Source organism: Corapipo altera, unplaced genomic scaffold (assembly GCF_003945725.1).
Source record: "Corapipo altera isolate COAL_440 unplaced genomic scaffold, ASM394572v1 164, whole genome shotgun sequence".
Lineage (NCBI taxonomy): Eukaryota > Metazoa > Chordata > Aves > Passeriformes > Pipridae > Corapipo > Corapipo altera.
The window spans coordinates 109,617-125,684 of NW_020884969.1; the positions used below are offsets into that span (position 1 = coordinate 109,617).

Here is a 16,068-nt window from a genome sequence, read left to right on the forward strand (position 1 = left end):
AGCCATTCTCCCTTGTCCTGTCCCTCCATCCCTTGTCCAAAGTCCCTCTCCAGCTCTCTTGGAGCCCCTTTAGGCTCTGGAAGGGGCTCTAAGGTTTCCCTGGAGCCTTCTTTCCTCCACGTGAACACCCCCAGCTCTGCCAGTCTGTCTTCAGAGCAGAGGGGCTCCAGCCCTTGGAGCCATCTCCATGGCCTCCTCTGGAGTCTGTCCAGCAGCTCCATGTCCTTCAGATGCTGGGACCCAGAGCTGGAGGCAGCTCTGCAGGTGGGGTCTCACCTGAGCAGAGCAGGAAAATCACTTGCACTTCCCTGTGCAGGTGTGGTCAGTCCCATCCCTGTCCTCTGGCCCTACTAGTGACAGCCACTGCCTGGGGCTTGTGCTGATGGTGGGGAAGGTGCTTCAGCCTGGATCAGAGAACAGCCAGGCCTGTCTCCAGCATCCCTGGAGGAGGAGGAGGATGCACCAAGGCACTGGAGCACGTGTCTGCAACCCAGGGCTGTGCCACCACTCCTGCTGCCTGCTGGGCAAGCTCCTTTCAAAGTTAATTTACTGCCCCTCAGCTGTCACCCTGGTTAAAATTCTTCCTTTGTGTCTGGCACACAGGGCTGTGCTGTGATACCCTGACTTGGCAGCAAGAAAACACTGGAATTGCATCTGAGCTGAGGGCTTGTAACTTGTGTGTGGAATTACTGGTGTAAAAGAAATGACAGCCAGAAAAAAAAAAATCCAACACTTTTTTTTTTTCCCAAAGAAAACTTTAATCTCAACAAGACTGGAAGCTGCACAAAGAGAGCTACCTCAAGATTCTTCAGAATGACAGCTTAAAACTTATCTACATTGGTACCTGTGGAGTTGGGGTTCTCCTTTTTAACAGCCTGGCCACAGGGGATGGGCCTTGCAAAGGCCACCAAACTGTCCCTGGCAGCTCTGTCCTGTTCCAGGACATGGGCCCTCCTTCCCTTCGCGACAGCAAAGCAGCATTTGAGGGGGGTGGGTAGGGACCTTGACAACAACCATCCACCCCAGGATAATAGGACTTGCCTTTAAAGTGGTTTTTTTTTCCTCTTCTAAGTCTGAATGTGTCTGATGTGTTTCAGACCAGCCTCTTCCAGCTCTCACGTTAGTGTAACCCAAAGCACCATTCCAAAGCCAGAGCCAAGCAGGCCAGGGAAACCTGCCCTGGTCACCCCCTCAGGGGCTCCAGCCTTCCCAGCCCATGGCAGGCATTGCTGCTGCCTTTCAGGGTGGCCAATGCCCCCCCAAAAAACATCCCGTGAGGGACAGCAGGGTGCAAACCCTCACTCCCCTGCCTTGCTGTGCCACCACCACCCATCCCCTCGGGCTGAGCCCAGACCCAACAGAGGAGTCAGGCCTGGGGTTATGAGCTCAGGGCCATGCTTGCATCTCCCTCCTCATTTTAACCCCCTCCCCACTACTAAAACAAGGGCTTTGTCAGTGCAGGGGTCATCCATCACAGGGCAGGGAACTGCACAGCTGCCTTTCAGCTGGGGGCACATTTAAGTGGACAGAGCATCTCACCTTCTATTTCTTTAACATTAAAAAGGCTTCCTTCAGCATCCTTCAGCACAACAGAAATAGCACTGCTGCCTCTGCCTGTTTCCAGGCTGCAGGATGTCAACCAGCCTGGGCTGAGGGCCAGAAGGTGGCCAGAGCTTTTTCCCTGGATAAGAAAGCATGTTCCTCTCCCAGCTGAAGCAGCATCCTTCCAGAACAGGGCAGGCACAGGAGGTGATGGGGAAGAGGCTGCCTAAGAAAGGGAGGCAAAACCCTCAGGGTTTTGCTCAGCTCTGAGCTGGAAAAGATGCCTCAAATCTCAAGGAAGAAAACAAGCAACTGGAGTTTCTATTTCAAATCATCCTAACACAAAAAAAAAAAAAAAAAAAAGAAAACCTCAGGTAAAACCATCCAACAGAAAAGAAGGGGAAAAAAATAACTCAACCCCAAACAATAAGACTCCAATTAGCACTTGTAACCATCCAAGCAGCTGGCAAGGGCAGTGAAGATGGAGTCCAGCAATGCCACAGTGTCACCCCGGGGCTGCAGCTCACCGGGGGGGTCCCTTCCTCTCACATTCCCAGTGCCCAGGGCCTGGCCATCCCCACGGATGGAGCCTCCTGCCCCCGCTGCCCACCTGCCAACCAGCTCTCTCCCTGCCCACCCGCTGCCCATCAGTTCTCTCCCGCCTGGACGTACTCCTCGGTGGCCTTGGAGAGGGTGCTGAGGTACTGCCAGCTCAGGGCTGCCAGGAGCATGGCACAGGACAGGTAGATGGGGGAGTAGTGGTGCCGGGATGCCATGGAGCTGCCGGGCAGGCTCATGGCGCGGATGGAGGCGATGACCTGCTGCGTCTTGTTGGAGGAGGGGTCAGTGCTTGGGATCTTCTGGTAGATCTAGGGAAGGAGAGAAGACGAGTTGTGGTTTCCATGCAAAGGTGAGGAGAGAAATAGGAACACTGGGTGGAAGAGGAAGGTTTAAGGGCCACCGTGTCCTCAAGAGTAACCTCGGTGGTGGACTGCCATGGAGCACTGGATGCCTGGATGGGTCCAGGGAGTCTCCCTTGGGAAGAGCACTAAGCCAAGCTGCCTCTTGAGGGCACCCCATGACGGGACATGGACCACACAGATCCCTCAACCACCAGTGGTGATACTGGGACCAGTGGTTTTCACCTTGCAACCTTCACTCACTGCACATGTGCTGCAGCTCAGCTAAAACCAGAGGGGACACCCCAGCATGTGACTGCCTGGAAACAGCCACCTCCATCAGCTAATTCTTTTGGGTTTTCTCTTCAAATCCCATGGCATTTGGGATAAGTGTTTGCATGAGTCTTAGCAAGGTGGGTACAAGCAGAGCCACAAGGACAGTCCACAAGGGCAGCTCTAATAACTCATGGTTTGGGGTCTCTCTAGTACAGAAGTGATGTCTTTTTACTTAACAGCCCCAATGGATTTGGGTTTTGGGGAGTGGGGCAGGTTTTTTCCCATGAAACCACTCAGTAGTTGTTCCTCCACATGAATTTTTAACCTCCACAAGACCTTAAAGCAGCGAGTAAGAAGGTCCCCCCTGAGCCTCCTTTTCTCCAGGCTAAGCCCCCCAGCTCCCTCAGCTGTTCGTGGTGCTCCAGCCCCTTCCCTAGTTCCATTCCCTTCTGTGGACACACTCCAGCCCCTCAATATCTTTCTTGTCATGAGGATCCCAAAACTGACCCCAGGATTCAAGGTGTGGCCTTACCAGTGCCCAGCACAGAGGGACAATCACTTCCCTGGTCCTGCTGCCGCACTGTGGCTGACACAGGCCAGGATGCCACTGGCCTCAGTCTCTACTTCTCATCAGAGGCCCAGATGTGTTCAAGGGAACACATCAAGCACCAGTTTGGTCCAGGCTAGAACCACATTCCCTGCCACCACTGAGCTGAAGGGTACAAGGAAAGCATTAACAGAGTTACCACGTGTTCCCAATTCCACACCAAGAACGGGCACAGGAACAGCCAGAAATTATTCAAAGCCAACTGCTGAACCCACCTCTTCCACATACTGGTACATGATGGCTTTGACAGCTTGTATGTTGGTGGCATCCATCATGAGGGTGACGGCTTGTCCCTTCCGGATCTTCACCACACCCCTGAACACCTGCTTGTTGTTGTAGCAGGCAGCCAGCGTGGCAATGGCCATCACCTAAGGACACACATGGAGAGCCTTTACTGCACTGTGAGGAACGTGCCAAGAGCTCACCTTGATTCTAGTGACATTGATGGCAAGACACTGGAACGGAGCCACAATCTCACCAAGGGCAGAAATGGTAGGTACCAGGAAAGAAGGAAGAGATGGGAGAATAAAACAGGCTAGAAACACATGATCCACAACCACCTTCACCTCCAGCTTCTCACCAGATGGTGAAGAACCACTTGAAAGCAGAACTCACCTGGGGGATGGCGCAGAAGTTGAAGACGCTTTGGTTTTTCAGGCGGGACAAGTAGGTGAGGACGTCGGGGACGTGGTGGAGGGCGTTGGTGATGAGCTCGTTCAGACACTGCACGGCCATCTCAATGTTCTCCGGCTTGGCGAGGTCCGAGAGCTTCTGTGCGTATCTGCTCCAAACCTACACACCAAGATAGGGACTCATGAGCTGGAGGGGACATTCATGTCGTAGGAGAGACATCAGGAACAGCCTGAGGTGTGGGACAGCAACAGGAAGCACGAGAGACCCACAAGAACCTTGAAGCACTACTAGGATAAAGGAAAGCAGGAAGGGCAGGCTGTGGAGACGTGACAGTGGCCTTGGTGGATACAAAGGGGTTGTAAAGAAGGATGAACTCGTCCCCACATCTTCTTTAGGCAGGGCAAAAAAAAGATGAGGCACACATCAGGCTGACACAGAATCACAGAATGGTTTGGGTTGGAAGGGACCTTAAAGCTCATTAGACCAGGTTGCTCCAAGCTCCGTCCAACCCGACCTTGAACACTTGAACATCAAGAAATGCTCTTTAAGAGAGGTGAGCCACTTAGAAAAGGGACAGAAAAATTCTTGGAGGATCAAGACAAGCAGACGAGCGGCTCTCAGGCACAGGCAGAGCTAATCCTGCCTTTGGGAGCAGGCCAGGTACCCTCTCGAGGTCTCACTCAGCCTTATCCTTCCTCATTTCTAGAGCCAATCTAACAGAGAGGGGAAAAAGCTGCCCAACAAGTTCTTGGCAGAGTGAGGAGACATCACCTCATCCCTTCATGTGTACCCAGAGAGCTGTAGACAGATGTGGAACTTGTCAGCAAGCTGTCATTAGAAGAACCGTTGTTACAGACAAGATGCACAGCCAACAGTAGTGATTTGATGAGGTTTTCCCTCACCTCTCTGGGCCAGAACTCCCTTCCTTCCATCTGATCCTCCAGGTAGTCACGGATAATGTTGGTTTTCTGCAGGAAGAGGCCCATGGAGTTTGCCAGCTCCGTGTCCTGCCCCACAATAGAATCTTCCAGCTCTGATGCAGAGAAGAGACGGGAAAGGCCGATCCCCACCAGCCCAGCAACGTAGTGACAATACTGTGAGGTGCCAGGTTGGGAAAGGGTGGGAAAAAACAAGATGAAAGGAGCAGTTACAAAGAGCTGCCTGTTTGCCACAGGGAGTTTTACAAAAATGATGCTCAGAAGGAACTGACAGTTGAATTTTATACAAGTTCTCATGGCCCTCCCTGGGTTGTCTCAGCTTTGCCAAGAAAACAAAACATTTTCCCAATCACCTCACTAAGGATGTCCCACCAAGGTGTCACTCTGCCTCCAGCAGACAAATGAATAGCCCATGGGGGAACAACTGATGTGATGGGTCACCCAAAACACACGCTGGTGGGTAATACCAACAGTCCACACCATTCTCCTGTCACCCACAGGACCATCAGACTCTCAAAGCCTTCCCAAGTCCACACAGCCTCTCTCATCCAGCTGTTGCCACAGGGGTGCTCTATCTCCTCTTTCCATGGAGACACAGTGAACCCTACATGGAAGTGTTCTAAAGATGTGTGGATCTTGCACTTGGGGACATGTTTTAGTGGTGGCCCTACCGGTGCTGGGGGAATGGTTGGACTTGATGATCTTAGAGGGCTTTTCCAACCTCAATGATTCCATGATTCTACTCATGTTCAGTCCATTCCTCTGTCCAGGCTGACTCACCTTATCCCATTCATGCTGAGAGTCCACTTTTTTGTCCAAGAACTCTGCCATTCCAATACCCATCTTGTGGCAAATATCCGAAATCACATCCTGGTAGACTTTTGACAGGTTCCTGAACTCCATGGAGATCTGGAACACGGTAAAAAAAAATAAAAGACAGTGTCAGGAAAAAAATAGCTTTATTAAAAAATCAGAAAAATACTGTTTATCAGGCTTTAATCCTGCCCTGGCTGGAGATCTGGGACAACTCCCCCAACCAGAGTTGTTTCAAGGTCCTTGGAGCACAGGCTCAGTCTGTTCTCAGTCTAAACGGGATGGGCTCTGGAGGGAGATCAGACACAGCAACATCTTTGGGAAGGTTCTGTGGCCTTGGACTGGTATTATCTGGGAGCTGCAGGACAAAACTAACTACACTTGGTGCACAGAGTTGTTTTCTTTTTTAATTTGAGAGCACTCCATCACACCAGCCATGGGAAAAAAACGGGGAGGTTTGTGGTGCTCTGTTCTCCTGAGCTCCCTCCAGCTCTGGCTTCATGAGGCACATTTTCCACAAAAAAAAGGCATCAAGCAGTGGAAGTGTGAAATCTTTCTTTTGCATGCCCAGTAACATGGAATCACAGAATGGTTTGGACTGAAAGGGAGCTTAAAGGTGATCTAATTCCAACCCCCCTGCTATGGGCAGGGACACCTGCAAGGTCTCAAACGCTCTCACACTGCAAAAAAAGTTAAAAATTCCATCCTTCTTTTCCCAAAGCTGTGGAGCATCACGTTTTCTTGTCCTAAGCTTTATTCTCCCCCAGGGAGTAACTGCAGCCAGCCCAGGGAGTGCAGGCAGTAAGGACAGCAGTGTGAATGATCATCACAGCCCTGACATTACTGCAGATCCAGGTTTTCCTCCATGGCTGCTGGCATGTCCCTGCCCTGTGTCTCAGTCTGTCTGTAAAATAAATATTTCAGCTCTGCTTCTGCCTCAGTGGCTTCAACTCCCTACAAAGAGAAGTACAATCTAGAAATATCTCTACCAAATATTATTAGAAGTTTTTTCCTATGAGGGTGGTGAGGCACTGGCAGAGGTTGCCAAGAGAAGCTGTGAATGCCCCAAAAAAATTCAAGGTCAAGTTGGATGGGGCTTGGAGCAACCTGGTCTAGTGGAAGGTGTCCCTGCCCATGGCAAGGGGTTGGAATCAGATGAGCTTTAATGTCCCTTCCAACCCAAACCATTCTTTGATTTTATGTTCTGCACATTGAGAGTTTAATGGTTTGAACATGGTCAGACTTTCTCAATCAGCCTCGAGGCTGGAGAACAGGCCCCAGAATGCTGTGGCTTGCGTGGTTCTCTGTGGCTCCCTTTTAGAAGGATCCTTAGAGCAGTAACTTTAGGCAATATTGTTACTAATAACAGTGAGGGTGCTTTTTATCTTGTATCATAGAATTATAGAATGGCTTGGCTTCAAAGGGACCTTAAAGATCATCTGGTTCCAATTCTCCCATTATGAGCAGGGACACCTTCCACTAGACCAGGTTGCTCAGAGCCCCATCCAGCCTGGCCTTAATATGTACCTCAAAGATCTGCAGACACACTCCTAGAGCTCTAGAGCAGATCCTGCAGGATCACTGTGAACACTGGACCATCCACAAGTCAGGTGCCAGATAAACCTTCCTTGTCCCCCAACCTGTCAGGGGACACAGGACACCTGACCCAGGCAACGCACAATGTTGAGTAACAAACTCAAATCTCTCTCCACAAGACAATGTTTTTTTTACTTTTCCAACAGAGGAGGCAAAAAGCCACTTTTCAGAGCTGGCACTTTTCCACAGCCAGATCACCTCTGACTCACAGAGTTGCACAATGCTTGTGCTTCTCACTCCAGCTCAGCATCCGGCCCCACGTGCAGGTGATGGAGCTCTTGGGAAGAGCTGTGGGACTGAACAAGCTCTGCAGGCTCAACATGGAGAGACAACCAGGCACCCAAAGGTGCTGCAAGGCAGCTGAAGGCAGGAGGAGGATTCCTTACTGTTGGGAAGTCTTCCAGCACCTGTCGGTCCTTCTCCTTGCTGTCCATGTATTTCCACTCCGGTTGGTAGAGGTAGGAGTGGAACTCCTGCAGCATTGGGACCTTCACATCCAAGGGGATGCTCATGTCATCCTCTACAGTGTCCAGGGCACGGAGCACCAGGTAGAATATACAGACAGCATGTCTGGGAGGAGAGAAAAAACAGGAATTCCTTACTTAGAATTCTCTATTGAGAGGATAAACAGCTGAGATGAACCACAGAGCCTTCAGCAGGGGCACTTCAAGCTCAATATGACACACACTGGCACTTCCAGGTTGTTGATACCTTTGGAAAATACCAGCATTTCCAACACACCTGAGCTGGGTCAAGAAATCCAGGTTTTCCCTTCCTGAGGAGAATTATGACCAGCTTTTGGTTTTCTAAAATGCATAGCAGGGCAGTGTCAGGCCTGTCACCTCCCTGAGCAGGGAAGATCCAACCCTGCAAGCAAAGCCAGGACCCAGAGGACAGAGCCTGAGGTCATTTTACTGGAAAAAGCAAATGTGAAATAGGGAAGGGGAAAAAATCAGCCATACTTTTCTCACCACTTCCCCTTCTCTGCACACAGTAGCTTTTTATCCAGTTTGGGGGGCAGTAAAGGGGTGCCTTACTGTGCAACAGGAACATTAGAGCCAAACTACCCTATATTTTATATCTCCCTGCACAAGACATTCAGGCCATCCCAGATGCTGAAAAGCTGTTTCCCCTCCCAGTCCCACTGCCCCTGCCTTCCCCTATTCCTGCTTCCTTTCCCATTCCCTGCCTTCCCCAGCCCTGCCTCCACATTCCTGCAGTAGAAGCAAAAAAAGAAATCCTGATGGCAGGAAACAGTGTCTCCAGCTCTGGGATTTATATAAAATAATCCCTAGCTCTCCATGAGCACAGTGATATGTCAAGGAGATGAGGCTTTATTAATTGTTTAACAAATGGAAACTAGCTTGGACTGCTTAAATGCTAATTACTTGGTGACAGTGTTGTACTCCTGGGATGACAATGTGCAAGCAGCGATTAAGCATCCAGGGAAAACTGACTTGCTCTTAGAGCCAATGCTGTTAAATTTGGCTTTTCTTCCTCGATTGAAGGGTATTTAACACCTCCATCAAACCACATATCTGAGGGCTCACAGCAGCTCTCTCATTCCTGTTCCTTTCCATACTAACTGGGCTGCAAAGGTTCATCCAACAGGATCCAAGCGCCCAGGGCTCCAACCCAATTCCAGCAGCAACTTCCACCAGCAGCAATCAAGAAAGGCAGAGCAGAACCTGAAATGCCATCCCAGAAGCACCTCTCACAGTGGCACCATGCCAAGGGAAGAGCCTGCAGTAATTCCAGAGGCCAGCATAGTTAAACATTTATTTAACCCCACTTCTGCATCCAGAGCATAACTGCATCCCTAACTTCCATCATATACTGAATTTAGATCCATGGCAATTTTGGCAAGTTAAAGGAAGAAATTTATTACTGTGAGGGTGGTAAAACACTGGCACAGGTTGTCCAGAGAGGTGCTGGATGCCCCATCCCTGGAAATATTCAAGGTCAGGCTGGATTGGGCACATCTGGAAGTGCTCTTTGGGCACTTCCAAAGAGCAAGTCTGGATCATCTCAGGGCTCAAGTTCCAGCCCTGTCCTAGACACAGCTCCCCAATTCCCAGGTAAGGAGGTCTCCTTTTTTCCTTCCATCACATTCACCTTGTGACAGTCCAAACCTTCAGAGATGGATCCTGAAGGGTCCCAGCGACAGGTAGAACTGTGGGTCTGGCAGAGGGGGAAGGCAGGAGCATCCCTCTCCTCCTCTCCATCCCCAGGAGAGGAGCTATGATGTTGGCTCACACTCCTCTCTAGCAGCAGCAGTTGAGATGTTGGCTCAGCTGCCCATGGAACTGCAGTTTTGAGCCTCCCACCTTCCAAGACGACGCCCTAACCACGGAGCAATGAGCTGGACAGGGCCCTGGCCAGCAAAACATGCAGGTTATGGGGCCAAAAAAAATAAGCAAGAAGGAACTAAACATTTCAGCTCAACTACCAGTACCCTGCCTGGCCAGGGAAGCTCTGCTCCAAGCACTCATCTAGAAGTTCTCTGTTTTCCAGCAGTCCTTCTGGGATGTATACCTGTAACTACAGGGGTTCAACTGAACTCCCTGATGGGGTTAACATCAATGAAAGCACTTTTTTGATCCAGTAAAATTAATTCCTTTGGTAAGGTTGCTGCTCTGCCTATTTCTATATCCTCCCTATTTTGTATTTCCATCTTTTGTCCCTAAATTCTCCAGCAGAGCTACTGTGCTTTGAAAATTAGAGTTTCTCCTGGTCCACTACAGCACCACTGTAATTCAACCACCAGCCCTGCACAGCAGTGGGTTGCAAAGATCCTGCAAGAGCATTTTTAGGATGCCAGGCAGAAGTTTCTGTGCCCTGAAGGGAGAAAGCCTTCCTGATCCCAAGGCAAGGATTAAAGAAGAAAAAAAACCAGACAAAGATAACTGCAGGATGATCAAGGTATGCACAGGGCAGATGGACACTGCTAACAGCTTTCACGGTGTTTTATTATTTGGCCTTTTTTTCCCTTAATTTCTACATTAGCTAATATTACAAGCACGGAAAAAAAAGTTTGATTCTTGGCCCCACTCATACTTTTCCACACAATTCCAGCCAAACCACTGAATTTCTTTGCCTTTCCCGTAAACCAGGCTGCAGACACCATTTCATATTTGTTGGACACAGTTATGGGGCATCATCCAAAATGCCAAACCAGGGCTCAGAATTCCAACAGATCACCCAGTGTTTGGGTTCAACTGCTCGGCAGAGCTGCGACGTGTCTGGTTCAATTTACAGAACCCCCTAATTCGATGACTAACCCATCTTGGGATTAACTGGTGATTTACAAACTGCAATCAGTAACTACCATATGAATATAATGAATTATATGGAGAATATTTACATACTCATACGAGGCCCTGGGCCAGCTGAGCTTTGCATCCTCTGTTATTATTCCCATCTGAAGCTTTCCCTACTATTCCCATCTGCTTTCCCTCACGGGGCAGCAAAGTTTGCACAGCAAAAAATGAGCATGCAACGATCCCTCTCCAATGACTGTGCAGGTTTTGAGGCAGCTGCTTCCAAAAGCACCTTCCAGGCAGGGTCCAGACCCTCGGTCAGCCCCAGGTTTTTCCTCACCTCCTCCCTCCGGCCAGCCTGAAGGCCAGTGCCAGCCCTGGCACTGCCGGGACACATTCCCAGAGTGTCACACACGGCACACGGCCAGGTCCTGTGTTTAACAATCTGCTGGCCAGGAAGCTGCAGTGTCTGTCCCAGGGCTCGCTCAGCCCCGGGACCCAGTTTGGGGGAGGGGGGATGGGGCACAGCCAGCTCGGACGTGAAAAACCCCACGTCCCGCTGCACGGGGTGGGGCTGAGCCCAGTGAGTCCAGGCAGCTCCCGATGGGAGAGGGATCGTGTCCCAGCAGCTCTCCCAAAGAAAAATGGCATATGAGGGCACTGCACGGATCAACTCCTGCCAGCTCTGCCAGGGAGCCCTGGTACTGGGAGGTGTCACACCCACCAGCTCCCGGGGATCCCCAGTATTGGGAGGCATCACACACACCACCTGTTGAGGAGGAGAATTCCACCCACCACCTCCCGGGGATCCCCAGTGTTGGGGGGCATCACACCCACCCCCTCTGAGGGAGCCCCAGTGCCGGGGGGTCACTGCATCCCCAGCCCCCCTCCCCGGGACCCCAGCGACCCTCCTCTTACCGCAGTTCTCCATCCAGAGCCTGGATGACGGCGGCGAAGCTACGGCTGGTCTGGTTGAGGTACCGGTAGCAGGTGCGGAGGCCACATCCCAGCGAGTCCTGCGGACAGAGCGGAGCCCGGGGGGCCGGTTGGAGCGGGGGGACGGCGGGCGGCGGGGCCGGGGGCGCCGCGGGGACCCCGCGCTGCTGCTGCCGCTGTTGCCCCCGCCGTCGGCCCGGAGCCCGGGGGGGGTTCCGCGGCGGGGACAGGGTCAGTGTCCGCCGGAGCAGCGACATGGCCCGGGACCCGGCCGCCATGGGGGTGCGGCGGCAGCGGGGGGCTGCGGCCGCTCCGCCCCCGGCCCCAAACACGCCCCTTAACCCGCCCCGTCCCGCGGCCGGAGCCGCTGCCATGTACGGGCAGCACCGGGGCAGAGCATCGCTGGGAGCCAGTGGGATGCTCGCGGGGTACCGGGACTGTGCGATGGTTGGGGTTGATGCCATGCACGGGCAGCACCGGGGCCGAGCATCGCTCGCTGCCGGTGGGATGCTCGGAGCGTACCGGCACCGAGCGATGCAAGGGATGCCCGGAGCGGGGGGATGCACGAGGGTACCGAGCACCAAGCAGTGCTTGGGAAGCCTGAAACAAGTGGAATGTTTGGAGCCGGTGGGATGCTCGGAGGATACCCGGCACCGAGCAACGCATGAGAAGCCATTAGCCGGTGGGATGCACGCAGAGTACCAGCACCGAGCAATGCACGGGAAGCCAGAAGCCGGTGGGATGCTCGGGAAGCACCGGGACACTGCGATGCCCAGTGTCAGTGCGATCCACGCAGGGTACCGGCAGTGAACAATGCAATGGATGCTCGGAGCCCGTGGGATGCTCAAAGCCGGTGGGATGCTCGCGGAGTACGGGCACCGAGCAATGCACGGGAAGCCTGAGACCGCCGGGATGTCCGGAGCCGGTGCCATGCGCAGAAAGCACCGGAGCCGGCGGCATGTCTGGAGCCGGTGGGATGCACGCGGGGTACCGGCACCGAGTAATGCAAGGGGTACCCGGAGCCGGTGGGATGCTCTCAGGGTACTGACACCGAGCAAGACACGGGACGCCCGAAGCAGGTGGGATGCCCGGGAAGCACCGAGGACACACACATCGCGCACAAAGGGGCAGCTGCCCACTGGTACCACCGGGGCCGGTCCTATGGACTCCAGGCCGTGCGACAGTCACCCATGACAACGCCGCATCCCCGCCGGGAGATGACAGCCCCCCCCCACCCACCTCCGTCCCCCGCTGCTCCCCGCTGCTCACCGGGTCGATCCGCGGCATGACGGTGCGGTAGCCGCCCATCTTGAACCGCAGCAGGTTGTAGATGTCCTCGGGGTGGCCGAGCCATTTCCGAAGCAGCTCCATGGGGGTCGCGCTCAGTCCCCGCCGCCGCCACCGCCGCCGCCGCTCCCGCCGCCCCCCTCCCGCCGCTCAACCGGTCCCGGCCAGCCCCGCCCCCGCCGCGCTTCGCCACCAATCACAGCGCCCCTCGCATCGCTCGGTGGGGCGGGCGCGGCGCCCATTGGCGGAGACGCGCTCGCACCAGCGCAGCGCCAGCCAACGGAAAGGCGCTGCGGCTGGTGTGACGGCCGGCGGCGGGCGCTGATTGGCTGCGGCGCGTGTGGGCACAGGCGGGGCGGGAAGGAGCGGCCCCGGAGCCCGAGTGTGAGGGAGGGTCGGGGGAGGGGGCCGCGTCGTCAGGGAAACGTGGAGCGGTTCGGGTGGAAGGGACTTCAAAGTTCATCCAGTCCCAACCCTGACACCTTCCACTATCCCAGGTTGCTCCCAGCCCCGTCCAGCCTGGCCTTGGACACTTCCAGGGATAGGGCAGCCACATCTTCTCTGGGAATTCCATCCCAGACCCTCACAGCCAAGAATTCCTTCCCAATATCCCATCTAACTGCCCTCGGGGAGTTTCAAGCCATCCCCCTTGTCCCAGGACCCTCTCCCGCTCTCCTGGAGCCCCGTTTAGGCACTGGAAGGGGCTCTCAGGTCTCCCTGGAGCCTTCTCCAGGAGAACACCCCCAGCTCTCCCAGCCTGTCTCCAGAGCAGAGGGGCTCCAGCCTTCGGAGCATCTCTGTGGCCTGAGAACCCAACAGACCCCTGCTGCCTCCTCATCCTTAAAGGTGTGAGGTTCAGCTTTTGGGGTTTTTTTGTGTGTAACTATCTTCCAAAGTCCAAAGCTGGACTTTGATCATCCTTATGGGTCCCTTCCAACTCAAGATGTTCTATGATTCTTTGTTTTGTAAGGGCACTGAAAGGGCGTTTCACTGACACCTTTCAGGATAGGATCAGAAAGAACATCAACCACCTTCTTTGACACTGTAACCCTATTAATCAGTTTATTCAGCAGTCTCGTAACCTGCAACCACTCAATGGTGTTGCAATTCCCAGGGGAGAGGCTGCACAAGCCTTGCCTGGGAAGCAGCAGCCTAAAACAGAGGAGTTTACCTCTAGCATTCCCAGTTGATTTGCAATACATCTTTAGATCCAGTTCCCATTAAAACAAACTTCTGAGCAAAGCTCCTAGTACCATTCTCTACAAGCAGCACCAAACAGCTGACTGTTAATCAATTCCAGGTAGCTGGAATTTCCCTGCACACCTCAGTTTTTAACCAAGAAACTACCAGAAAAGACACACTGAATTTAAGATGAACATCACCAGTTTTCCATTTCTAGCTTTTATTTTTTTGCTCAAGCAAACAATTTGTCAAAAGAAACCCAAATCCACAGAGAGAGAACAGCAGCAGCTCCTGCCTCACATACAGAGACATAGCTCAATAAAGAAGGTTTCATCTCTATTTCCAAACCTTTCTGCTTGCAGGTTTCCTTGGAGATCCCAAGTTTTATGCAATCTCTGTCACACACACAGTATTTTTAGGGTTTTTTTTTTACTGTTACAGTGAGATCTGGATCTGGCAGTTTGCCACAAAGCTGAAACTTGTGAACAAGATGAGCTCCACCAAGCACTGCTGATGCAGGTTTTGTCCCCTTGAAAGGAGGGAGCTGTTCCTGTCAGATCTGACAGAGGGAACAGCCCCTCACATTTAACCACACCCAGCACACAGGTATTCAGGTCCAAACAGAGGCAGGATTATTTAATTCCTAATTAATCAAGCTTTTTAGGCAGAGGGATATACTCTGTTCTACTGACTCCACTGGGGTCAAGGGATAGGGTCACTTCAGACCACAGCAAACACCTGTTCAACACTCTACACTTTCCATCCACTGTGGTCTGAACAGAGTGACCAAAATACCTCAGAACTGGTCAGACTCTTTTACACTGTTCATTGGGAAAAAAAAAAAAGACATGTACAACCACTTTACTTTCTGCATCCACTCAGTGCTGCAGAGAGTCCTGTGACCTCCACTGAGCACTTAACTCTGCCAGCTCATTGTCACTAAGAACCAAACTCAACAGCTCAAAGAAACCAAGAAGACCTCCTCAAGGCAATTAGGAGCATGGTTGAGACATCACCTACCACCCTCCAGGAAAGGAGGAATGCAAAGCCAGGTCACTCTGTGACTGGGGAAGGATCCCCTTCCCCTGGCAGCACCTCAGGCTGGCACTGAGGACACCACCATGTAAGTCTCTTAAAGGCACCCAGTGGTCCAAAAGTTCCCTTCATCACTGGATGGCCAAGGGGACACTGCTCCTTCTGGTAGATCTGGGGGTGCAGCCCTTGGCCATGGAGCTTGTGGTGCAGCCAGTCAGAGCTGAACTGAAGGGCACAGTCCAGCAGATGCTCCAGATCCGAGGGAGCCAAGAGAGAGCCTTGTGTTAGTGGGTGGATCTTGGTCAGGTACAAAATCTCATTCTTAATGATGTTCCCTGGAAAGGGACAGAAACAAGGAGACAATAAGGGTCTTTCTAATCAAGATAATGCAGACTTCTGGCTCCAGTCTGTGACTTCACCCTCAAGGATCACAGCCAACAATATCATTCCCTGTTTCAGAGATGGCATGCAAGGAGTAGACTTAGACCTGGGATTGGACTGGACAGAGTTCTCTTCCCTCTACCCTTGAAGCAGAACTTGAAGATGACCATGTACCCTCAGCTGGATGAACCAGAAGCCACAAGGCAAAGGAGTAAAACTCTCAGACATGCAGCTCTGGATCTGCAGACATCCCACCCACCTTCCTCCATTTCTTGCTCTGCCAAGTATTCCCTGGAACTCACCCAGCCCTGAAAAGTATCTTTGGTCTAAGAGGGTGTAGCAGATGGGATTGGGTGCACGGAGGGCATCTAGTGCCCGGCCACGGTGGAACTCCATGGACAGGATGTCAGAAGCAGGATCAGCCCTTGGAGAGGAGCACCAGTGCATTCTGCAGTTGTAGAAAACAAGGAAGCCTCCACTCTCAAAGTGAAGAATCAGCCTGGGAGAAGCAGAAAAGCAGAAGTGTCTCATCAGAAACATCCTTGAACCATTTGTCCTATTTTACACCAGGCCACTGTCTCAAGGTAAGGTAGCCTCTTTAACGACTTCAGCCACAAAACCTGGTGGTGAACAACTCTCCACAGGTTGTGTGGATTCATTCTCCTGCCCTGTGGTCCCTGGAC

At 52.6% G+C, this 16,068-nt stretch overlaps 2 protein-coding genes across 3 annotated transcripts; both read right to left on the minus strand.

The window, feature by feature from the left end:
* Positions 1-745: 745 nt before the first annotated feature.
* FDFT1 (farnesyl-diphosphate farnesyltransferase 1) lies at positions 746-12,945 on the minus strand. 2 transcript variants are annotated; one of them, XM_027665047.1, is made up of 9 exons: positions 12,770-12,945; positions 11,483-11,580; positions 7,691-7,874; positions 5,676-5,804; positions 4,860-5,051; positions 3,940-4,116; positions 3,540-3,692; positions 2,215-2,411; positions 746-1,878 (listed from the first exon to the last, which is right to left on the minus strand). In XM_027665047.1, exons 1-9 carry the CDS (start codon positions 12,869-12,871, stop codon positions 1,869-1,871), a joined length of 1,242 nt encoding a protein of 413 aa, XP_027520848.1. In that variant the 5' UTR covers positions 12,872-12,945; the 3' UTR covers positions 746-1,868. The 2 variants fall into 2 exon arrangements, with proteins under 2 accessions (XP_027520848.1, XP_027520847.1); XM_027665046.1 differs by having other exon boundaries at positions 1,835-2,411.
* Positions 12,946-13,793: 848 nt separating this feature from the next.
* Positions 13,794-15,925, minus strand: LOC113957501 (endonuclease 8-like 2). Its single transcript, XM_027665086.1, has 2 exons — positions 15,688-15,925; positions 13,794-15,339 (listed from the first exon to the last, which is right to left on the minus strand). The coding sequence occupies exons 1-2, from the start codon at positions 15,923-15,925 to the stop codon at positions 15,023-15,025; spliced, it is 555 nt and encodes a 184-aa protein (XP_027520887.1). The 3' UTR covers positions 13,794-15,022.
* Between the last annotated feature and the right edge of the window lie 143 nt (positions 15,926-16,068).

Excerpts from the sequence above, each read along its gene's own strand:
- FDFT1 (XM_027665046.1), bottom strand. The coding sequence starts at position 12,871 with ATGGAGCTGCTTCGGAAATGGCTCGGCCACCCCGAGGACATCTACAAC. Across the intron at positions 7,875-11,482 it reads GCTCTGGATGGAGAACTGCG|ACATGCTGTCTGTATATTCT; the intron begins GTAAGAGGAGGG and ends CTCTCCTCCCAG. Across the intron at positions 3,693-3,939 it reads ACTTCTGCGCCATCCCCCAG|GTGATGGCCATTGCCACGCT; the intron begins GTGAGTTCTGCT and ends GTGTGTCCTTAG.
- LOC113957501 (XM_027665086.1), bottom strand. The coding sequence starts at position 15,925 with ATGTTTCTGATGAGACACTTCTGCTTTTCTGCTTCTCCCAGGCTGATT. Across the intron at positions 15,340-15,687 it reads AAGATACTTTTCAGGGCTGG|GGAACATCATTAAGAATGAG; the intron begins GTGAGTTCCAGG and ends GTCCCTTTCCAG.